This window comes from Lissotriton helveticus, chromosome 5_1 (assembly GCF_964261635.1).
Source record: "Lissotriton helveticus chromosome 5_1, aLisHel1.1, whole genome shotgun sequence".
Taxonomy (NCBI): Eukaryota; Metazoa; Chordata; class Amphibia; order Caudata; family Salamandridae; genus Lissotriton; species Lissotriton helveticus.
This window is the reverse complement of record NC_136065.1, coordinates 1269486140-1269511795: the sequence shown is the minus strand read 5'-3', so window position 1 is coordinate 1269511795 and position 25656 is coordinate 1269486140. Positions and strand designations below refer to the sequence as shown.

Below are 25656 nucleotides of genomic sequence, written 5' to 3'. Positions count from 1 at the left end.
TAAATATTTGGGGATAGAATTTACCGATGACCTTCTAAGTACCCTTAAACATAATGAAAACAAAACCCTGGACAAAATCAAAAGACTACTGGACGGTTGGTCACCCCGTTTCATCACCTGGTGGGGCCGTATTGAAATCATAAAAATGATGATATCCCCCTTGGTTAACTACCTCGTCACTATGCTCCCACTCATGCTCTCCAAAGAGTTTCATAAGAAATTGGATAAACTGATCTCGTCCTTTCTATGGCAGGGCAAGAAAGCCAGAATCAGTCTAAAGAAATTACGTTTAGACAAAAGATTAGGAGGAGTCAACCTGGCGGATTTCAAAATTTAGCAAATAGCCTTTTTAGCAAAACAGGGTTCGTACTGGATAACCTCACAGTCTGATTATACCCCAGTATGGCTCTCTGTGGAAAGGTCAATATTGAATGGTCTCAACCCCTGTGCTCTACTCACCATTAAACTCAGTCCCACCATAGGCTCGGGCCCTATCTTCAAGAATACCAAAATGGCTCTTCTCCAAATTAGTAAACACCTGCCACAACAATTCCGACACTCAAACTGGGAGTCGCTATGGCACAATGCCGCCGTAACATACAAAGGGAAAACTCTAAATTACTCCACCTGGATAGAAAGAGGTATACTATTCCCCCACCAACTCACCGAAAATTCGTTACCACTTACCTTTAGTGAGATACAGAACAGGTTCTTTCTACACCATGTTGAATTTTATAATTTCTTACACATTAAAGTAGCACTAGCAAAAGCTAACCTAAAAGATGTCACCCCCTCCCTCCCCGGCTGGCTCACCTCCCTTAACAAACTGGGCCCCCAAGTCTCTAGAATGTATAAACTTATGCGCCCACAATCGTCCTCCTTAAATTAACCTACCCAACGCTACTGGGATTCGTTCTCATCCACACCGACCTCAGACATAGACTGGGCCAGAACTTGGGAGTCCACCACTCGCCACAAAATAAGCCCTACACTCTCACAAACCAAGTTCTGGCTACTACATAAGGCCTTCTGGACACCTAGGAGACTGTTTCTCCACAAAATCAAGACCAACGACACGTGCTGGAATTGTATGGGTGAGGGAGGAGACCTGGAACACCTAATTTTCAGATGCCCCTGTGTCACCTCCTATTGGGACAGAATCTTTGATTTTATAGCAAAAGTCCTCCATATCACCCTTCCAAGAGAATTTTCAACGCTCATTCTAGGTTTTGCCAAAGCCGTCTCACTCAATGATGAAGACAAAGCCCTACTCGACCTATTGCTGACGGCTGCGGTTAAAATCATTCTTAATACCTGGAAAAGCAAGAACAAAGCTTCTTTCCCCCATTGGTTGAATTGGGTCACCAACTTAAGAGGAGCTGACAATATAGCCTTAGCCACAACCCCATGGCGTCCGCCACTCAGGAAACTCTGGTCCTCGCTAGACGATCAGTTTGACTTATACAAACCTCCTTGAATATTGGTCACCTCACGCCCAGTTCTTATTTTCACCTCCCTATGCCACCAATTGGGGGGGTAGTGTTGCAACTCTATGCCTCTGTAGAGCTACCATTCTATGACTCTGTACGCTCATCGTCAAAGTTTATCAACTCCAACTCTCTTACGTACAAATATATGTTTCAGGCAACTGTATAACTTACGTTGGTTCTGTTTTTTATTGTGGTGATGACATTCTCACTCCAGATCTTGATATGCATTCCGTCATGTAACATTGGATGCAACTCTCCTTGGACTATTTGCTTGATTAAGGCGTGTGTAAATTTTGTTTGTTTTATTTAATTTCACTGCAAGATCTCTGACACGACTCATGTATGTGCCTCCCTACGCCAATTCTTGCTGCTCCTTTATTCGCTGTTATGTTGGTACCCTTTATCCCATTCTGTTAATTATTTCTTTATCCAGCTGTATTTCTCTGAAGCTCCCAATAAAAAACTTTTGAACATAAAAAAAAAAATATATATATATATATATATATATATATATATATATATATATATATATATATATATATATATATATGTTTCTAGCTCAAACGGGTCAAAATTTACAAAAAATGCAGCGAAACATGTCACTGCGCAGTGGAAGGCCCTTTTCAAGGCTGAACTGGTCACCTTTCTGTTGCATATTTCTATATGTGGGTGATAAACGGTTACTAATGAGGTGCAACCAATGCCGATACAGTGTTACCAAGTTTAAAAATTACAATATTATGAAGTAACACTATTACGAAACGTCCTGCATTATGCAGCATAATTTGCCATTTCTTGCTGCATCGTTTACTCAACGCTACCACATAATGTGGCCCTCCCTTGCATAACTTCAAAATTGTGGAGTATTCCATTGAAATGAATTACCTGAAGTGTAACTGTGAAAAGCAACACTTCAATTTTTTTTTAATAGATTCACTAAAACTAACAATTAACACACCTTAAGCAGTTTTCCAACTGTGACACCAAACAAATATAATCATAGTGATTAACCCTTCACCCCAAAACGTCAACCTAAACCTAAATCCTTAACCTTATATCCTAAACCCTTTATTCTTAACCATAACCCTACACCTAAAACCACATACCTGTAACATTATACTCAACTCCTATACCATACAGCCTCAACCATATACCCCAGACTCGTAGACCCATGCCCCAAACCATAATCCTATATCCATACCCCAACCCTAAGCCCTTAATCTCTGTGCCCTACAGCCATAGTCCTATGTCACTTACACATAGAACCAATTCCTCATGTCCCTCACCCTTAGCCTCAATACCTTTTACTAAGTACCTTAAACCCTTAAGCTCCATCCCCATACCCTTAACTCTATAGTATACTTGTCCCTTAACTGTCACCCCATATTCCTAACTCTAAATCTTAGCCCATTATCCATATATGCTACACCCATACCCTTAACCCTATATCCTTACACCCATGCTCTAAATCCTACACCCCAAGCACTTAATCTTTTACTTGTAACTCTATAACTCTAACCCCTAACCTATAACCCCTTTACCTTATACCCTTAACCCCTAACCATTAGTCCATTAACCCCTTTCACATTGTCTTTACAGCAACAATTTTTAACAACCAACAATTTAGGAAGTGTACCGTTGGTTGAGCCTGGGCAGCGCCTGCTCTGCGAGGCATGCTGTATTCAGGTAGGGACTTGAAGCTCTGGCCATTTTCCACCCATATTTTTCCACCCATATTTTTCAGTGGCTGTTCATTGGTCAATTGGCTTAGTAGTCACTCCTTAATACTCCTTTGTCTCATTTTGTAACCTCCCATGGCAGCACCCCCTGTGTTGTTAATCGGTATGCTTTAATTACAGTCTCCGAGCACTATTTTTACAAATAGCAATAGGGCTCGCATTTGCAAGAGTTTTAGCTATTGGCATTGTAAATAACAATGCCTTTTATTAATCTGTTTTAAAAACAACACATAAATAAAAGTAATTGTCATATACAATGCCAATAGCTCAAATACCCGTACATGTGTGACCTACTGAATTGCAAATGCTTGTTATTATATTAAGGAGTCTCCAGGGGCCTATGAGGGACAGGGATGGGGGCGACGTTGCCCCTTCCGTTAAAAAAAAAAAAAAAAAAGGGGGCATGGGGGAACCCAGGGCCTTCTAAAGCTCCAGGAGGGAGGCCACTTGGTCCCCCTCCTCCTTAAAAAACATAACGGTCCCAGGGGACGGGTCCCAAAGGTCTATTAAGCCTTCCATGCTTCGGACGGCTCCCGGCTGTCATAGGTCACGGTGGGCGTGTGCGCCCACTATTCAAATCGCACACACAGCGCGAAAATGTGTGCAGCATGCAAGGGGTTAAGGCTCGGGGAGTGTGCCACTTAGCACCTCCTCCCCTTGAAAAAACATAGGGCCCTGTGGGGGGTTTGCTGAATGGCATGCAGGGCGGGGTTAGCTTTACGTATGGGAATAAAATATTACTTTATGTTAAAAAACCTTGGAAATTCAGTGAAAAAAACAAAGGTTAAAGTAATGTTATAGTTAGGTTTCATTAAAACATCTGTTTTTGGTTTTAAGAAAAAAAAATGTAGAAATTCACCAAAAAAACAAAAACTTAAAGTAAAATTATAGTTAGGTGAAGATGTCAGGGACAACATTAATGTTTTGAACTAAAAAGAAACACAAAAATGTACCAGTTAAAATTAGCAGAGCTAACTATAACTTGTGCCCCCGCCATGCACTGCTTATGCCCTCAAATATTACATCTATCATTGATGGCATCTCAAATGCCATCCTCCAAGCGTAGTTTTTGCACAGATTGCTATATAAATTAGTATGACATTAGAGACATGAAAGTAAGTAAATAAAATTGCTCAGAAGAATATAGGAGGCATTATTAATGCCATCACAGATACAACTCCATCAGGTGTAGAAAGCATGAGTTATGTGAAACATTGACCCTGTACCGTACACTTCATGGGTAGCGTTTAACAATCAACCACAGATTTATGGGAAACCATCATTCCATATAGTGTTCAATCTGTATACAACTGTTCAGAGAACGCCAAGTTCCTACAAATACTCAATGTATGTTTCAAAAAGAATGCCTTTCTACGGACAGGATATATCTGTAGCAAACGCTTTACCGTAACCGAACAGTATTCACTCTATGGAGACAGTTTACTCTGTACCATATGGTTTGCAGACTGAAACACTTATGAGAAATACACTACAGAGTATTAAAAATCATCTAAGAACAGTGTACACTTCCTTAACACTTGGCAAAAAAGACACTATTCGCTTAAAATAAGCATCATCTGAAGGTGCTAAAGATTATACTATCTGCAAACTTCATACTGTGGTGAACACTTTACAGACAAACCATCTTCTGAAGCAAAATAAGCATATGTACATAGCTTAATATCTGGTGCACACAGTCTTCTATGTTACGTAGAAATTGTCATGCTGAGACGATGCTGTCTAATAATCAAGGCTGCTTAAAATACTTAGTATGTTGTACGTAGAGGCTTTGCCCTGTTGCAAACTTTTTCTACAGAGACCAGAAACTTGTGTGGAACAAGTTGCGAACTATCACCTGCACACAGGGTTACTTTTCAATGCAAACATTTTGTAAAGTTCACAGAGTTATGATGTATTAGGAGCACATGCGTTTTGTACACACTTACACCCATTAGCTTGACACAGGCTGTACAAAATTAGATAAATTGGCACCATGGTAGTTATGCATCACAATGTAAACAAGCATTTACAATGCAATGGTTTCGCCTTTGGAAAAGTTAGAGCTATTGGCATTGTAAATGACAAAATGTGTATTTATGTGTTGGTTTTGAAAACAGATAAATAAATGGCATTGTCATTTACATTGCCATTAGCTTAATCTCTCGCAAATGTGAGACCTATTGTACCCTACGGACGAGCTCAGCAGACAGCAATAAAACCACACAGACCCTAGCCCTTCAGTAGAAAGTCACTACTGTGAATGGGAACATTAACTCTATTTATAACAGGTAAATTCACACTTTTACGCCTCAAACAGGATCCTTATTCACAGAGTAATTAAGTGGACACACATGTAGCACGCCACCTACAGACCAAACGATAATAGGAATATATAGGTAATATATGCAAAGTGTAGGGACTTATGGCGACCTCCAAACTGGAGAGAACCTGCATACTTGGGGACTTCTATAATAAACTCTATACAGCAGAACAGGTCAACACTCCATCCCAATCCAACTATCTGGCAGGGATGGATCTTCCACAGATAGCAGGGGCCCAAAATGAAATACTGGGAGAACTCATTTGGAAAAAAATCTGGGAAGTCATTTCGGCATCTGGGACATAACGCCACTGTTCCCAGGCACATTTTGACCAGCCATGCCAAAGACAAAAAGGTGCAGCTCAGTTAATTAATACACTGTGTGAATGAAAAGCGCTAATTTCTATTTTCAGTTTTAGCATATTTTAGGATCCTCGACCATCCCTTATCAGGGATATCTTCCCTACGCTTTTGATCCCACATAGCTTTCGGTGAGGTTTTAGGAGAGTAAAATGCAGGTGCCAGCTCCTGTTGCATCAATGTCACTGCCTTATGCTGTAGCTCCAGCACACCTTTCGACACCTACTGGCACGAAGACCCTTCACAAGTGTCCCGACCACAATAATGTTATTACTGGTGCAAAACCAGGGACTGAAACCACCTGCTTCCTTCCCCCAGGTCACCAAAGAGCCAACAATCAGTCGCAACTTTAAACCAATCACCCAGTGAACCACCAGGAGTTTGAAGCCTCGAATCTTGTGACCAAATAAGTAGTTCTACCTCCAAACACCAGTGTCATAACCAACAATTACAATTTTTATGGCATGGTAGGGGGAAAGACAGCATTCTATTTATCCTTGGGCAGAGAAGGAACTCTACTCTGTCTCAGCAGCAAAATTCAGCTGCCAGTGGAAAGGTCTCTGATCAGGGAGAGAGAGCAAAGAAAGACAGCAGTCAGATACAGGTGCTCCGGTGAAGAGCTAAACCACTGCTGTACAAACAACGTGAACTGAATGGAAACGAACATCAACGATATGAATTATTCATTTACAAAATCACGCGTATCCATGCATTTTCAGCAAACTAAAATTAATTGCTGACAAAAGTTGCCACTAGTGACTGGTTAAGTTGATGCGGGCTCAGTTAAAGCAGAAGCAGCCCTATTTCCCTCTAACAAGCATTCGGCAGCCACAACCTGGCTTCGATTCAGAGCACGAATAATAACCCTTACAACCACCACAAAAGAAAAGAAGAGCAGTATTTCTTAACTTGCAACTGTATAAGCTGTGCTTATACTACAAATGGTATAAAAAGAAACATGCTTACACGCGGCTCTTAACGTAACAGCTGACACAAACATTGAATGGTTCAGAAGACCAATAAAAATGCAGTTAAAAGCTTAGCTTTGCTGCTAATGCACAGGTCAACCAACAGGCCGATGGAAATGTCTGAGGTCACATCTGCGTCTAAGCGCTACAAAGATAAACGCAACACAGCCTTATGCAAATTTCAAGTTATGCCATGGTTCTTAGAAGAGACCTATTATGCGAGTGCATGCGTTAGGGCTGCCGCTTCCATTCGCATACAGCAGGCCGTCAGGGCTTACAGTTGCACAGTAGGTCAGGTTTTCGATATCCAAAAGTGAATGGCAAGAATTTAAAGTACAACAATGTCCTACGGGGTGTTCACAGGGTGCGGGGCTACTGACAGTCCCTAGGGGAGTGACCACACGTCCATAGGCTATACAGAAACCGCCTTGCAAAGGGACGGCACATGGACAGCAGGAGGGGGAACGGCACACGGACAGCGGGAGGGGGGACGGGCACACGGAGAGCGGGAGGGGGGACGGGCACACGGAGAGCGGGAGGGGGGACGGGCACACGGAGAGCGGGAGGGGGGACGGGCACACGCACACGGAGAGCAGGAGGGGGGACGGCGGGAGGGGGGACATGGAGGAAGGCAGGACAGCAGCAAGCACTCACCAGACGTCGGGGCAAATGACAAAAGGAAAGGCGGCCAAAAAAAAAAAAAAACACACGCCCACAGCCGCTTGACGTGTCCAAAGGGACCGGATGAGAAAAATTCTCAGAAAAGCCCACGAGTCGCGTCGCAGGATGACGGACGCCTCTGTTTGTCAATGGCTAGCGTCCATTTATGGAGCTAGCCAATGGGAAACAGAGGCGGGACGAACATCCATACTGTAAACAAAAGTTTTCGCCAGGGCGGAGCACTGCGTACTACGGCCAGGCGAAACCTAAAAACGTAACTGCATTACACGGAATAAAAGAGGCACATCTTTTATTAGATGAAGGGGGCACGGGTGAATTCTTGCTTTCTGCTGGGTACAGGATTGCCTGTTTTACACTACTTTACTCTGAGAGCTCGAATGGACAGTCTTTTATAAAATTGGGTCCCGTTTTTCAGTTCAGGGGAAAAAACATCATTTTTTTGGTGAATGAGATTTTGAACAGGATCTTGTCTATATATATATATATATATATATAAATAAAAGTATTGGGACTTCTCTGTGTCATTTTGTGTCAAAATGTTAATTCACTTTGGATAATATTAGCACAGAATGTGCCATCTAAAGTTGCATAATTTGCCTTTTGACTTCACATAATTTAATCAACACTGATGTATACCCCCCCGCCAAGTATCCCTGAGTACAACTGAAGACTCTAGCCGCCACAGTTAACACTTTCACCACCGGTTCACATTTCATACCTGCAGCTGAGAGAGTGGAATGCACTACTCGAGTTAGTCCTTAAACAGGACCGAACAAATAGTATTCAATCGCTAGAAATAAAAAATAAAACTCGATTGAATGAATGACTGAGTTTAAGACAATACTGAGAACTTTCACTACTGGTTTGCTTATTAAATGTGTTAATGCTTTGAGCCAATCAGCATACATGGTAGGTTGCAGCAGACCTACGGTGCCCTGGTGATAAAGTGTGAAAACACAGCTGCTAGAACCTACATCAGTGGTGCTTTCTTAAAAATCCTCGGGATGATAAAAGGGCAAGACGGTCCATCGACATTCTCACGGTAGAACCCATGACCTGCAGTTCACACGCAGATTTGAAGGGCAGGCGCATTGACCCACTGAGCTGGCTTAACTGCTAGCAGCAACGATTTCGTCCTCAACAACTGTGCTATAACTCCCTCCCCGAAACTTGCACACATTTCTGGAACTTACTTGGCGCTCCACCGGGCTTCGAGGATGCTTCTGGGGTCGGGCAAGACTCCTCTGGAGGGCGAGGCGCTCAGTGGAAGAGGCTTCACTCCATCAGTGTGTCAATCACTCACAACCCTTCTTCTCCATCACCGCTCCCCTCTTGGGCAGCTTCTCTCTGGGTCCTAGGACGCGGTGCCGCTCGATGCCACTCGGGGCGCAGCCTGGGCGCTGGCACAGGGCGGCCTGGGCGCTGGCACAGGGCGGCCGCTGTGAGGTGTCGGAGGTTCTGAAGCTGGGGTCTTCCGCTGCGCAGCAGGGAGAGAGCTCAGCCGCGTCTTCTGAGGGTGGGGCAGTACTGTCAGCGCGAGCTGGCCTGTACTCAGTGTTTGTGTGCGATGTGATCTGGCGGGGGCGGGGAGGGGGCAGGAAAAGCACTGAAACTCGCAGTCTGCAGAAAGTTTTGACAAGGAAATTACCCGGAGGATGCTCGAAGCCGAGAGCGAGGGAATAACATGTTGCTTGGCGCGGAGACTGGAAATGAGGCGTGGAGAAGAGAGTGCAGGGGTGTGCGGGAGGCGGCAGATCTAAGAAGGCGCATCTGCAACAGATAGCGGGCGCGGGGGAGGGGGGCTGGTCTGACGGACACCGTGAACATGGAACTCCTTCGAAGAACACAGAATAGGCGAAATCAGGGAACCTAACGTTTTGTAATTGAAATTATATAGCGCTTACTTCTTCCAGTGAGACGTTGAAGCGCTTTAAGCTGGGCAGCACGCTGCTCTGAAATCCAGACGGCACACGGAGAGCGGGAGGGGGGACGGGCACACGGAGAGCGGGAGGGGGGGATGGGCACACGGAGAGCGGGAGGGGGGACGGGCACACGGAGAGCGGGAGGGGGGACGGGCACACGGACAGCGGGAGGGGGGAGGGAACGGCAAGAAAGGCACTCACCTTGACTTCCTCCGGAGGCGGAATGATCAAATAAAACCTCGACGTCGGAAAAAATAAACCCCGCCCACCGCCGCACTGACGTGACAAAAGGGGCCTGATGAGTAAAAGTCTCAGAAACGCCCACGAGTCGCCTCGCAGGATGACGGACTCCTCTGTTTGCCAATGGCTAGCGTCCATTTATGGAGCTAGCCAATGGGAAACAGAGGCGGGACGAACATCCATACTGTAACTCAAAAGATTTCGCCCTGGGCGGGGCACTGCAAGCAGTGCCCTCGCCAGGTCGAAACCTAAAAATGAATCAAACTAACACCCTCATTGGATGATGTCAACTGAGATGTCATAAATGATGTAGTTGAACACGTCATGAGTGATGTAATATGGGAGGTCAAAAGCAGTGCATGGCAGGGGCATAAGTTACAGTTAGCTCTGCTTATTATAACTTGTGAATTTCTGTGTTTTTTTGTTAGTTCAAACCGTTAATGTTGTCACTAACATGTTCACCTAACTATAACATTCATTTCACCTTTGTTTTTTTCAGTGAATATATATGTATGTATGTATGTACTGACCAGCATTTTTGTGTGGTAACACTACAACGATGCAATACAATGTATTGTGAAGGTTAATGCGTTGTATTATATGTGTTGTAATGTAAGGAGTTGTAAAAGTCTGCTTCATAACACTTGCTAATCATATGCACTCCACAACGCTAAAAATCTCCTGAGAGTGCATCATCATGCCAAACATCAAAGACTGAGATTACAGGGTCGCATGGTTCTATAAAGGTTGACCCGAACTCTGGCTACCACTACCTCCTTCCTAACCCAGAATTGCACTGCATCACAACTTTCTAGACACATGTTGGGCTGTGGTGCTAAAAACACCAAACCATAGGTATTACTAGCAGTTCAGAACAATTCAAGGACTGTGTTAGTCGGGGGGTATCCAGTCTTGTACAATTGATTAATGTCAGTGATGACATGTTGGTCCACACCCAACACCTCAGAGCACACCAGCAGATGAGTGGTGCACCAATCACAGCACTGAATATTTAGATACCCATTCGCTACCTGCAGTTTTGCTCCAGAGCCCTAAATGTTCTAACACGTGAAAAGAACCACTCCATCAACACCAGCCTTGAAGTGCATATCTCCCTGAATATGGTGACTTACTGCAGAAAGATAATTTGCAAGCTGACCGTTCTCCTCAGCCCAATTTGTAACCTACTGAGACAGATGTGTGTGGGAGTGGCCGGACAAATAGTAGCAAGCCCTCCAGGCTACCAAAAATGCCCTCTCCACAACCTAACTCACCAGGCTCAAGTAATATGATAAATCTGTAGAGACTGACCTGCCCATGAATGCCAGTCCCACTGTCATGCATATGTAAAGGCAAGACTTGGGCAAGTGGCCATCAGTCCCTCTGATCTACAGGCCATCTTTCGGCAAAAAGACTACGGCAAGAGGGGACCCATCACGGGTATGCCAGTCACAAACTGACTGAGGCTGAGCAATGCTACTCATCAAGAAGTAGGCTATTGCCAACTTACGGGGTGCCATTACTTTCATCGTTATCTACATGGACATCTGATAATAGACTGCTGATTCCTCTCTTACAAGGATCCTACTCAAAACCACCACCAAGGAATGAAATATAGATCCTCCAATTGCAGGAGTATTGCTTTCAAGTGTCATATAATCCAAACTCCTACAGACTAGCCAAATATCGCTCCAAGCACCATAAAGCTGCCATCAATGTAGAAGCTCAGCATACCATGGAAACTGAGTATGTGAAGATGCGGACTGTTGGCTCTCAACTTTTTCCTATGTTCATCCAAGATGTCAGAGGCTCTTGTCCTCTGAGGGGCTATTTTCAACAATCATGCAACGCCAGTTTGGCTGCACCAAACCTGCTAGGCAGATGCTCTCATTGCTCTATCATGTATGGATGGGCTTCTAATCAAAGAAACTTACCTCCTAATATCGACAATCCTGACCAACCTTATTTTGCAGATTACTTCTGCAGGACATCATGTAGCTGAAAATACCAACGTCCATGATATCTGGCCAAATCTTTTAAATGGCTAGATGGACGCACGGATAAAGGAATGACTCATCAGTAAATTAACAGGTGTGCCTGACATTCTAGTGCCTGACATCACTGCGGACATACCACAACTCATTGTGAGAGGATCAGCACATACTTTCCAAATCATACAAGTAGACGTCCCTTCTAGGCCATGAGAGATTTACCCCGGGGTTAGAAATCATCCAGATTACCCCAGTTGAGGAATACATAACAAAGACTGGAAAGTTACCATCCTCTATTGGACTGTATCAAGACGTGAGAAATCATAATGTATCACAATTTCAAGGTCAAGGGTTTCTAGAGTATGTTGATCAAACAAAATCAAACATACAAAGATTACACATTGCCGGCTGCAGGCTTTGGCAAATCCAAAACATTTTTACACACACTCCAGAAAATCCAAATTGCATGGGCCGCTGGGCAAATGGGTTAATATGAATTGGTGAATATGGAAAGGTCATCTACTCCTATCTACTTAGAACTGAATGGGCTGTAATTTGTTGAAACAGAAGTGCTTGTAGGTAATAGAAAATGCAATTCAAGGCGTGGCTCCAACTGGACGGACCAAAATGGCTAACTTAACCATACCCAGGTCAAATGCAAGAATATCAGGGAGTTAAACTTGATTGTAATCTGTCAATTTCTGAAAAAATGTCAGAACTCTGGCAAGAACTGGTGGCAGGGTAGACCATGTAAGCAGGATATTTGGTACAGAGTCGCCCAAGATCACGCAGAGAGTCAGCTCTGAAAGTGGATACAAAGGGGAAACTCTGCATGAGGAAATAAGAAAGGAAAAGGCACTGAAAGGACAGGCACTCAAGAGGCAGTTTGTCATTCAGAATTATTAACACCAAGGACCGATGTGGCAGGCATGTATAAAACGACACAAACAATAAAGGGAATGTGGGGTAAAGCACTCAAGAGCTCCACACATAAGACCAAAGATCGGCAAGTTCCTCACTCACAATTGCTGTTACAGATACTCACTGCAAACACACACATGTACATGTAAGATGTACATGCAAAGGCAGGGTCTGTAGAGCGGATACCTATGATGAAGTTATAAAAGTATCTCAAAGACAATATTAACGGTGGGAAAGAATCACCACCTAGGTTATCAGCTGCATCCATGAATCCGGCGAATCAAACAGGAACATACAAGGTGGTAACAGCAAGGGTGTAGAATTAAAATACACGGCCACAATAGATAAAGAGCTAGCAAGGAGGAGTGATCAACAGGAAAGAAGAGAAAACAAAGGGCACACTTGGCAGCAAGCAGGTAACAGACCACGAAAATGAAATTTTAACTAAGACAGTAGGAACAGGAAGAAAGGAAACTAGAAAGTGGAATGAAAGGTAAATGTGAAGAAGGCAGCCATTGGGGAGAAAGAGGAATACAGGAGTGAAAGTTCAAGAATCAAGGATGCTCTAAATAGTGCTGGCTTACAAATCAAGGAAGCAAAGTACCACACCAGGCAGTACTAGATAAAAGGAACAAAGATTAGCTACTGCTCAGGAATCAGGAATTAAGGATAGACTACTGCTCTGGAAAGAAGGATAGCAAAAACTTAGGAAACAAGGATTCAGTCAAACAAGAATATTGCTACAAATACCAATGCGGGACTGAAGGAAACTGGGACTTAAAAGAGCTCACTGATCACATGCCTCAGGTGTAAGCAGGCTAGCATCTGCTTACACCTTGGTATGCTGAATTCCTCCACCTACCCTTGGCCTGCAAGGGTGGAGATAAAGCAGAAATCAGGGAATTCCAAGGTAATTGGAGTTTTTTAGCAAGAGCGGACTGTCTTGCTCAAAAGCTGGCATGGATCAAGAATGAATTGGAATTTCCGAGTATTTAGAAGAACCTAGAAATCAATGTATGCATACAGTGAAAGGTCCAAAAGCATATTAGTATGCTTGAAGTGCCACATTTAGGTCCCCTGGTGGTGGTGGGCACAGGGGGCAAATCATGACACCTAATTTCCTCAGTCATCTCCAAATGTAATTTTTACTTAAATCTTTTAAGGGAAATGTTAAAATGTTTAAATATCGATAGTAAAAGATGGGCAGTCTGCTCAGATTGGATCCTGACAAGACAATGCCAATTTCCTACATTTTGGAACTTCTATTTACTTTATTTGGTAGTTGCAGGTCATAAAAAATAATGCAGTGTGACTTGACCTTGCTGCTCCTGGATTCTCTCATACTCGTCTTTTGTTTTCTCTACTTCCTTGGCTACTTAAGAAGACACAGTGACAGTTTAAAATATTTTGTACCGTCATGCTATCTCTAAAAGCACCAGCATCTGCATTCATTAGCAGTCATATCAAAAGCTACACCTCTGAGTACCCCTAAGCTCCATCAAGGCAAACTTGTTATTTGTTTCTGAACTAAATGCAGTGACCTTCTTGGTCTGCTCTTCAAAACTTTGGAGTTCACTTCTAAATGAGCTATGAGCTGTTACCAGTCATAGTAAATATAGACACCCATAGAAAACATGGCTCTTTGGTCCAACCGTTTAACGTGTCAATAGAAAAATCTTTTTGTTTTATGAGAACAGCACCAAGGCCCCTGTTGTATTGTGTGCTCTATAAATGGATTTCACATAAAGAATCGAAGCACAAAATTGTCACCAGCAGCCATGGCCGGTTCTTATGAGCATGGGGGGGAATTATTGTTGGCACTATACCACAGCCCAGGCCTATGAAAGAGAGGTGCTTCTCCGCCACAACAAAACAATGATGATTCATCCTTCAATTTATTCATCCACCTATTTGCCCACCAATTTTCCCAATTATCTATTTACTTATTTATCTATTTATTTGCCTACTTATCTATTTATATATTTACCTATTTATTAACCTACATGACCCTACATCATCCTAAATGACAGCATAATCCATATTTATGCATGTATTAATTTAGTGGTTCTAAATACATTTATGAATTCCATAATTTATTCTAACTGTCTAACTTTTCCATGATTATAATCAGAGTTAGAATTTCTTAGCATACTATGCACAATACCCTTCTTTCCATTATTAGCTTTGTCTTTTATTCCATTCTTTCTTTCCCCCTCCTCTCTCTTCTTATATGCAACTTTTCTTCTTTTCTTTATGTTATATTATGTTGTACATGGAATCTTATTAGACCAATATGGGTCTATAATGCCGTATTATACTTTTATGAAATTACATGTCTTTATTTCTTAATAAAGAATGATGACACAGAAAAAAAAACAATGCTGACAAGGCCTTCAGCCAAAAGAATGCTCAAGGTAGAGCTACAAGTACATGGCCAATGTTCAGAACCGTCACCCGCGTAGCAATTTCCAGCTATTTATTAGCAATTTTAGGATTCACCGAGAGAAAAGGGACTGTGATAGCAGCCAGTCAAGGCAATAAGCAAGCAACAAGGAATATTTCTTTCTTTATAAGACTTCTTCAGCTAGCGATGGATCCTGCCACTAGCGACTCTGTTGATGATCCCTTATCAGATGGGTAGCATCCTGTTGTACCTAACCTAAATGCCTCCCCATGTTAGAAAGGTTCAATCTTGGTACTGAGGAAGATACATTTCATTAACCTTTCTCTGACAGAAGTTGCAGTCTAAATTTGATCTGTGTGTGCAAAGTTATTTACTGAACCTTTGGCTATATAAAATGTTCCTATCCCAGTTGAAGTTCATTTTTGGCTTTAAATGTCCTGTTGATTCCTTTCAGCTTAGGGGAAAGATGCTATTTTGACCACATGCACTGTCCATAGCATAGACCCCTCCTGGTACAATCCATGATGTATATTAGTCATCAGAAGGATCGTGGGGGCCTTTCCATTACGCACTCCATCGGAGGCAGCATTCAGTGTCTGGTGGCCTTCTTTTACCATTTCAAACTGCTTCCCCTGCAGAAGGACCAACACATCATGCACCTATATGTGCCCATGTGAGTGCCTGCTTGATATGAGAAGATAATCCTACACCTTACTATCAGGTCACTTACTAACTCACTTTTCACTTACTTGGGAAATCACTAGTGCCAGTTTTTCTCTCAGACTTCGGATTGCCTCCGCGGCACACCTCTTCATTTTCTTTAGCCCTTAGTGAAATGACTGTGGTGGTAATAAGAGGACCTGTTATGAAAGAAAACAAAAATTAATTAAAGAACACGGAAATTCATTATTCTACAGACATTTTGAAAAGTATAGTATATTGTATGATCAGAACATATATGCACATATGGGTAAATACCAGAAGGAGCACAAGTGTAAACTTAGGCAAATTGTGGCTTTAAATCGTTAAATGGAGTTGAGCAGATTTTTAATAAACCAGAAGCATATTATAAAGTGGAGACGGACCGAAAGAAAAAGAAGCACAGAGACGGAGCTTGAAAAGGAAATGAGACACAGATGCAGAGAGGGACACAAAGGAAGAAGAGTACACAACAGTGTAGTTGAAGCCAAGGAAATAATTGCACAGAGGAATGACCAGAATGACTGAGAAATCACATGACGGGTAAACACCCAATCTAAAGAGAGAAATGCACATGGAAAGGAAATGCCTTATGTTAGTACAGAGGAATGGCTCTCACTAAAAACCTCTTCCCCCTTAAGCTTTCATTGAAAGCCAGTTACTCCCTCTCCTGAATAAACACATAGACCATAATGACCTGGCCAACTACATCAGCAAGATCATTAAAAAAGGAGTTTATGCACAACGTCAAGACCAACCAACCATTTCCTGCATGACTATTTATCTAGCTTCAGATCATGTTGCAGCACAGTGATATTACATTACAAAGCATAGCTGATGCCCCGCTTACCACAGATCAAGATGACCCCCAGCCTTCCGCTATTACTGGAACTATAAGCTGCCTTTGACACTGTCAACCACACCCTGACGTTTTGAATAGACTTCTTGGAAAAAGTCCTTCACTTATTCTCTTACTACCTATCTGACACCTGTTCATTCAGAGAGGCAGCACATACCTGTATTTGAAGATCCAAGCTCCAGACATTCCACACAGACACTGCTTAAACCTAATCCAGACCTGGAAGTCTAGCATCTTATCAAAATATAATTTCTGCTACTTGCCAATAACAACAAGCAATAACTAGTCCAAAGCTGGCTCAACAAGATGAACCTCAACGGATTGGATCCCCAACTTTCACCTAATGCCAAGTTTCTCGTATTAGCCCTGGACACCGATCTCACCCTGATGGAACACATCATCAAGAAAACCTGGATAGCCTGTTTCCAGCACTAACGAAAGAGAAACTATTACCCCCAGGAAGCGACTTCTGCAGTGCTATCCAAATCCTTGTACTCTTGCTTCTGAATGGTAGGAATGTGCTGCTCCATAAACTCACATACTCCACACTGGTGCTCCTTAAGGGCATCCTACATGCAGCATTATGCTTAACCAAGGATCTGAAGGGATATGACCTCATCACCCCAATCCAGATGGAATTCGACTGACTGCCCTTGCCAGTTTCACCAACTTCAAAACAAAGCCAATAGGTCTCGCCTTTAGGAGCTACTGGCTTTGTCATAGTTTTTAACCGTGCTGTACCGCATAGCCAATGGTGTGCAACATGGCTTAACATGGAAATAAATGCTGTGACACGGTCAGCCATGTCATTTTGTGGGTGCATGGAACTCCTAAAATGTCACACATCAAAACATTACATCAACAGCATGCCAATTGGTGGATGAATCAGAGATTAAGTTAAATCACAATTTCATGAGGCAATGTGTCCCCGAGATAAGACACCCTACATCAGATCAAAATACACATCCAATTAAGTAAGAACAGACTCAATCCTTGAGTTCTTAGGCAGGAACAGAAACTCGCTGAGATTACAAAAATTCAAAAGATGGGGTACAGAAATTGTAAATGCAAACGCATAGAATCATTGCAATGAATGCTCATTAAGTAAAGCAATTCAGATTAATGTGCAAAATCAGAAAAGTTTTAAGACCCAAATGAGCAGCAACATCGATAAGAAAACAGCCAGCATCCCTATTCACATTCTGGAAAGCTCTGGCTCACTCTCAAAATTGAGAGTTCATATACAGTTTTTTAGCATAGGAAATCATCAATTTCTCCAAACTCATCTTTAGCTCCACCATGAATTATGCTTCCAGCAAATCAAAGCACATTTTTATAAAAAGTTATATTGCTTTAGCATCTAAGTATCATCCCACTACATGAATATGGACTCTGAACACTCTATTATAACATAGTCTGGAGATGGCAGGACAAACTAGTTACTGTATGTAGTGCAGAGAGCTAGCCGAAGGGCCTTGGGAAACTGCAACTGTGTCCGTGTTGGAAATATTTCTTCGAAACAGCAAGAACAATCAATGGAAATAAACCAAAATGGCTCTGCTTGACTGTGTACTGCTGAAATAATGAAGAGTTAACATATAGAAGGAGACATCCATTTTAAGAAAGGTGGCATCCAGGGCTAATTTAGGCATAGTTAACATAAGCCAGAAAAAAAACATTAATACATCACAGTAAAACGTTCAAGTGCAGTTGCATAATGTCAGTGTATATATGTAAATTTGCAGACAAATCTACATTTTGCAAGTAGTTAATAATGCACGAAAACTCTGACATGTGCGTACCCCACATGCAAATGTCTACAAAATGACTTTAAGGCTTTTTTTTTAATTTACCGATTTGGATAGGTAAATAAAAAATACATAAGTTGCACAAAAGTTTTTTTGAGGCACAGTGGAGCGGCAACACGAAAGGCGTGGTAAGGGGGACCCACGTGGAAGACGTGGGTGGGGAACCAACAAGGGGGGCAAAGTTGGGGGATTGCAACACAGAGAGCGCATGTAAGGGGCAAAGTTGGGGAACAGAAACAGCACAGAGGGCAGGGGTGAGAAGGAGAAGCAATGGGTGAGAGAAGAAGGGTGCTGGTGGGGGAAGCAACATGGGGGACAGAGGGAGGGAGCAAAGGGAGAGAGCTACATGAGGAAGGTGAGGGAGAAGCACACAGACAATAAAGCAACGGGGGGAGTACACAAGACCGAGTGCAACATGAAGGGGTTGGGGACAAGAACTCAGGTAACAGGCAGAAACACTGGGAAACGGGGGAGAGAAGTACGTGAGGTAGACAGCTGGAAAACATGTGCACTTTCAAGTAGTACTTAGCACAAAAGAAAAAAGGAGAACTTGAAATCCAAGCAATGGAAGCTTAGAAGCCAATCAAAAGAGAGGGAGAAAGAGAGGGATAAACACAAGATTGACAAGCTGGGACACAAATAAGAAGCAGGTAAATGAAAGCAAATGCCTGGTATCCGCAAAGCATAATCCTATTTTTGTGGAAGTTAGTTCTGCTTGAAATTCCCACAATCCAGAATGCAAGTGGAAAAAAGTGAGTGCTTTTTTGTAAATCTGTATGAGAATATTTTGAATATTACGAGAAATTATCTACAATCATACATTTTTCCGAGTACTCTTGAGATTTGCTATAAGTCCCCTACTCCCCTCCACAAAAAAATACAAACAATCTCAAATCTGCTGCAAATGCTAAAGTAACCCCAAGATGGCAGATTTCTAGTTTTTTCCAGCCTTGCTTTATTAAACCGGTTCGGGAGACAAAATCCTTTCACTTGACTGACCTACGTTAGTTTGGTGTAAGCAATAACCATATAAAATGGTATTAGACCCAAATACTATTTTTTTATGGATTATTTTCAGAGTTTTTCACCAACTACCAATAAGTTGCTCCTCTTGTTCTATCAATGCAGTGCCCTCTTTCTATTGCTCATACACTTTCAACATCACTCCCGGAAATGTTGTATTTTGGATACACCTGCACATAGCTACCCCATTAGTATAGAGAAAATGATAGTGTTATGTTACTTCATAAAGCTTGAGGATGGAGTGGAGACAGAAAATAAAACAATCGAAAGCCCTTTAGAGAGAATCCGTGGACAACAAATTGGGCATATATTCAATTATAAAACAGCTCATTGCAGACGATGTGAATTTACCGAGCGAAATTAATGCTTGGTGGATTTCCTTCATCACATTTCTGTAGAGATCTTTCTGCCATTCCTGTAAAAGTGTCCACTCCTCCTCGGAGAAATAGGTAGAAGCATCATGGAACGTAACCTGTGAAGAGAAAATAAATATTGCATTACCTTCTCATCTAATCTCTATAGTAAAAGCCATTTGATGCTGAATGGAAATTTGTTTAGGATACAAAATTCCTTCTCCTCTAACAAATCACACAGGCTACTTCATTTCCCCTAAAAAAAAAAGGTAACTGCATACAAATGTTTTTTTTGGAATGGTGAACCCGGTGTAGACCCATAATTACTCCAATTGACATTGTGTTTCTTAAAAGTTTGCACAAAATTTGTTTTCGAAGGTAAAAGCATTTTTATTTAAAAAAGGTATTTTAATTTTTCAGACATTTGTTTATTAACAATAGGTATAATATACTGTTATAGAAAGTTATATTTCAGGACAGAAAATACTTGCGTAGACAAAGCCAAATGACCTGACCTAGGCAAGCCTTTGATTATTTCAATTGCAAGAATATGTAAAAAAAAAAAATCCATGGCACTGCATTATATAGCAGTCTTGTGCTTGCAATAACAATGCAAATTAAAAAAATTATCTTGGCATATCATTTTAATACACCAGTAAAGTGCTTCCTGGCAGCCAGGTGTATACAGAACAAATATAGAAACCCTTTTTAGTTTTATTGTGCTTCATAAGATTCCGATTAGCAAAGAAAAGGAACAATTGGCTTTAATATTGTAAAGTAAACGCATAGTTTAATCTCAAAAGGACGAGAAAAAATATAAAACGACAAAATATGATAAGAAAAATATTGATTAAGTAATGTATTGGGCCACCAGCCCTGGTACCAAAGTGCTCTTTATTTAAGTGGATGTGCACATGTGATCAGGCAAATGTCCACACTCACTGTAGAAGAGGGGTATAATGTATTGGCCTGACCCACTGCCCCATGCTGTCCACTGTTGTGGTAAGAAGTAACATCTGAATGACAGTTGAAAAGAACAGTGGCTGAAGACGCCTGACTAAAGCCCCTATATATATATGTAAATATGTGTGTGTTTTTATTTAGGATTTTTTGAGCAGCAAGAGGCTTGTAAGATTGCTAAAACTGGCTTAAGGTCAGACCTAAACAAAATGAAATGAAAAGGGAGCCCATGATAAAGAAGCCAAACCAAATTACATTGTTACAGCGCGGTCTTAAAAACTCTTGAGGCCCCGGAAAAGATATATTTTTGGGGTCCCTGTTAGGAAAAAAGGGTTTTAATTGTATTACAAATTTTCTGCTAATTCAGGCCAGTGAAATGCCAACCAAACTTTCAGAATTTGGGCCGGGAATCACTCAAAAGAGGCCTTGTCCCTACAAGAATAAAAGGTGTACCGTTCGTATGGCCAGTAAGGTAAAACCAATACATAATTTTTATAAAAAAGAAATTAGCCTTACCCAGGGTCCCAATATCCTTACAATGGTCCTGACAAAGAGAGACACATGTAGAGGCAGGCTGAGAGAAGAGAAGTTTGCAGACAGAGACAGAGGTAAGACTGAGGGGCATCTTTGAAGGTGAGGCCCTGAGCAATTGCACACTTTGCCCAAATCTTACAACTTCTCTGCACTGTTAGTCACCAATCCTCTCAAATATAAACCATTTTTGTACACACATACCATAAAAGCTACATTTTTAAAACATAATTCCTCCACTTTTCGGCTAATATCAAACCCTTTAAACTGTTGATTTGATCTAATTTTGTGCAAACCTCCAAATGCAGCACACTTACATATAAAATGGTAAAAAGTGTAAATTGAATTCCCATAATCTACAACTAGTCACCACACCATTTCCTGCTTTCGCACAGATATTCATGATGTACAATGCAAAGTAAGTATAAGTACTTGTGCATGCTATGTGGGTTCCAAAATGTAATTAAACACCAATCGGGTAAAAAAAAGTATAGCTGAAACTAAGACAGTTGCCTAAAATACTTTTCATCACACTTTAGAAGTCTAAAATAAAAACAGACTCGATTTTGCTTTAGGTGAAATTATGTTTTTTAAAAATTCAGCCTTGGCCATGTTATTTTCATCACATAAATCATATTCAGATTTCATGCCATGCATGTATCTTATGTATAGATTCTGTCATTGCCTAAGCAATTCATCTCACATGACAGATTTTAAGATTGTACTTCAAAAAGATTTAGCTAATTAAACACCAACAAGCTTTTTTAAGACTGTTCATCCACTGGAACAGCCGAAGCCATGAATTACCCCTCCAGGCATATAACTACCAGCGGCGTACTGTTTCTATTCAGAAGACATGCCTTAAAGTATTGCTCTCAATTAAATTCAGAGATATTGCATCTGCCTTTATCTGCCAGATCTCAAAGACCGTTAGTGCTGATATGGTTGTGATAAAAATGTATCAAGTATGTAAGTTTTAATTTTTTGATCTGTTAGTTGTTCGGTCTTTGCAATTAAATATTTTGTCCATTGTCACTCATAAATCAGTGTACTGAGAGGTACATGGTCTATGGTTCCTATTAGGTAAAAGTTCTTGTTAGCTTTTTCAAACATCATGATTTTAGTTTTACCTAGATTGGTCTATTGAATGGATCGTATGTTTAATTTTCAAGTTGTTAATGCAGTACTGCTGGGCAGAGGTATTCACGTGTCACAACACATGGCACGGGAGTGCCTCTGCTGCCTCCCAAAAGACCTGCTACAGGCCTGACATCAAATTGTCTTTCAGAGATGTACCATACATTGAGACTCCCTGTTCTCCAGCATTACTATAATGTCAGAAGTGATACTGAAATGTGATGGACTTCCCCTATCAACCAACATTTCACAAGTGACATGCAACGGTCTATGTCTGGGCTCTGCTGGCCTTTCAGCATCATTACCATGACACACGACAGTCTCCTGAGCACTCGGGGACTTTCAGGGGCACAGATGCCTTGGAAAACCTACAATTTCTAATGTTATACAATACAAATGACTGTACTGATGTGGTACATCAGACATGTACTTGCCAATAGTAAATTCATGACATGATAGATAAAAACTGTGACTATGTTTATGGACTTTCTTTGTTTTCTATAATGATTGATTAGAAGCAAAATAATGCAGGTATAAGAGACATTGCCAGTGACCAGATACATTTACTCATCATTCTTACCAAAGGAAAAGGTCACTGCATTTAACCCATGGAATTCTAACTTCAATTGGTAAATTGGTGAACATACTTTTTGAGGCTACACAGTGAGTACATAAAGACATGCTAAGTGGCGTTTCAAAAAATAGATCTGAAAGGTCATGCTCAAAATAAAAATAAGATGTATAAGGCCTCTAAGAATAAAATGCACAATTTGAGGGGATTCTGCCTTCACAGGCAGGTGAGGTTGCTGTCTATAGCGTGACCAATACATTTCAGTCATAGTCAAATGGAATTCCTTAAATTGATGACCTTTCAAAATTCCAGTTACAGCAATTTGTGTGTCAATGGCTTCTTTTCCATATAAACAGCATTCCTTTTTAGGAATGAGGGATAGTCCCTCATTGGATGTTTGCATATTTGTGCTCACGTATGTTTTGTCGAAATATTACTTTTTAATTCTGAAAAATTGAACACTTCTTTGCAATCCAATTGGCAGGGCCCTTCACATCCTCTGCACTACGGTTTTCCCCTCTAAAATACCTTTGCTGCGAGGGCTCTGCGTCTGCCCTCCTGCCTTGCACGGGTGATCTCCTGACCTGGGACACGTAAGCTCCTCAGCATCACTCCTTGGGTTTTCCACAGCAGACCACACTCTATGCCTATACTCTCCAGCAACCCAGGCTTTTAGCCTCTTGCAGAGTGAGAGTGCACAACAACTAGAGTCTAAACAGAGAAGGTAATCTGCCCTCTACCCGACCTTAATTAAGTGGGAGTTGCTGATAACAGCTATGAAAATTGACAACCCTATCGCCAGGGCTGCATTGGGAACCCAAAGCAGCACTGGCAAATTTTTTAACCAGTCCTCAGGGGGAAGGCGGGGAGAGGGCAGAGTGAAGCACTGCTGCTTTTGTTACTGGGAGCAGATACTACAGTACCGCTGAAAAATCAGCCCCCCCTCAGTAACAAAACCAGCCACCACCGATTGCAAAACCGGCTCCCAGCCTCCCTGGCAAGTACAGTCCAGCCCTGCCCATCGCTTTCCTCAAGCAGGCGAATCCTAATCGCCCAGATATTGGCCTTTTATTTTTGTGGTAGGTAAAGAAATTGACTTCACTCAGTCCGGAAGCTCAAACGTAAATTTCATTAGTTGCTGGTGCAGAGAAATATTCACTTACAGTGGCATCTCATGGATAGGGGTAGTTGGGCCGTGATTTACACAATCATAAGCGAGCGCCATCCTCTTATATAACATTAGTCACACTAAACTCAAGGGTGTGGAATTTATGAAAATATCTACTTATCCATGGGACAGATGCTTTATAAATCTACTTTACCTATAACAAAATCCACTTGTCCCTTTGGTGCCATGTAGTGCAGAGGCAAATTATGGCAGAATTCTCATTATGTAAGAGCTGTGATGATAGCCTCTCTTACTATGCCAGAGCTCATATCATAGTAGGGTTTGAATACTAGCAATTTGCCACCTTTCGGCAGATCTACATACAGGGGCTGGAGGAGCAATAGTTCCCCATAGTTGGAATGTCCTCTTGAGTCTGTGCAAAGCTAATGGTTTATGCCTTTTAATCAACTTGTCTAATACTTTACCATATAGAGAAAGTCTGGAAATGTACTGACAAGGGCAGAGGTAAAATTTCTGCCAGTGTTGGGGAAATAAGTGGTTGGTGGGAAAGTGAACTTGTTACTGCTCAACAGATTTTCGCATGGGCAAATCTACACATGAATATTTGCTCATCCTAAAACGCAGTTCGCATATATTTTCTGGGAGTAAGATTTCCTGACTGACACCTGTAAATTCTTGTAAATTAATTAAAGCTGAAAATCTGAAAAAATGCAAGGACATATATCATGGCTGCACTTTTGTGACTTTTCTTTAAGAATTGGGCCACTATTTAGGTCTGCCGTTAACCAAGACCTTTTGTTTTTATTAGACTTCTGTATCTCTCTCACTATCTACTGGCTGGCTTCACTGTGAGTGACAGCATTCTGCTCTTTCACAAGGAGCATATCGGCACACAAAGTAGTTTCGTTCAGTGCCAGGTACTACTATAGCAATGTGTGGTTTTTGAGACCAAAAATGTTTTTGCTTTTGCCAATGTCTGTTATAATGATGAAAGCCTGGCAGCTCCCACAACAATACAGTTGTACAAAAACCATGTCAAAACAAGACACACATTGACAAAACCAAAAGGCTGATAAAAAATGTCCTACCTATTGGCTTTGCCATTGCTTGTTTATTGTCACGTTTCCTATAATTTTGTTTGAACTAGTTACACTGATTTCCCACCATAAATATTTTGGGGGAAATACTAGCATGCATTAACACATTTTACAAAATGATGGTTCAACGAAACGGTACTTAACATTTCACAGTAGTTTAGCAAAATCTTTTGTTTGTAGTTGGATTTTTTTTTTTACATTTCATTTTGAAAGCAAAAAATCATCAATCCTGCTTTCAAAGTTTTGCCTATATTTGCATCTAATCAGAGTAGCATCCTGGAAGCATTATACGTAGCCTCATATAGCTAAACTTTGCAAACTTGCGTACTCATTTTTATACTGGAACCACTGTCAGTAGTTCAGTCTGAACTTACAACATTTCCTTAGAGCGCTCAACCTAATAATAAAAGCTTTCGATTAATGAACCATAAATACAAGTCTGAACAGCATTAA

At 41.5% G+C, this 25656-nt stretch overlaps 1 protein-coding gene across 1 annotated transcript in view; it reads right to left on the bottom strand.

The window, feature by feature from the left end:
* Positions 1–25656, bottom strand: part of LOC144755289 (uncharacterized) — a 118852-nt gene that overhangs the window by 86125 nt on the left and 7071 nt on the right. Inside the window, exons 2-3 of the mRNA XM_078644069.1 lie at positions 19777–19897; positions 15786–15896 (exon numbers count right to left, since the gene is read on the bottom strand). Coding sequence (XP_078500195.1) covers positions 15786–15896; positions 19777–19897 — 232 coding nt within the window. The remainder of the gene's footprint in view (positions 1–15785; positions 15897–19776; positions 19898–25656) is intronic.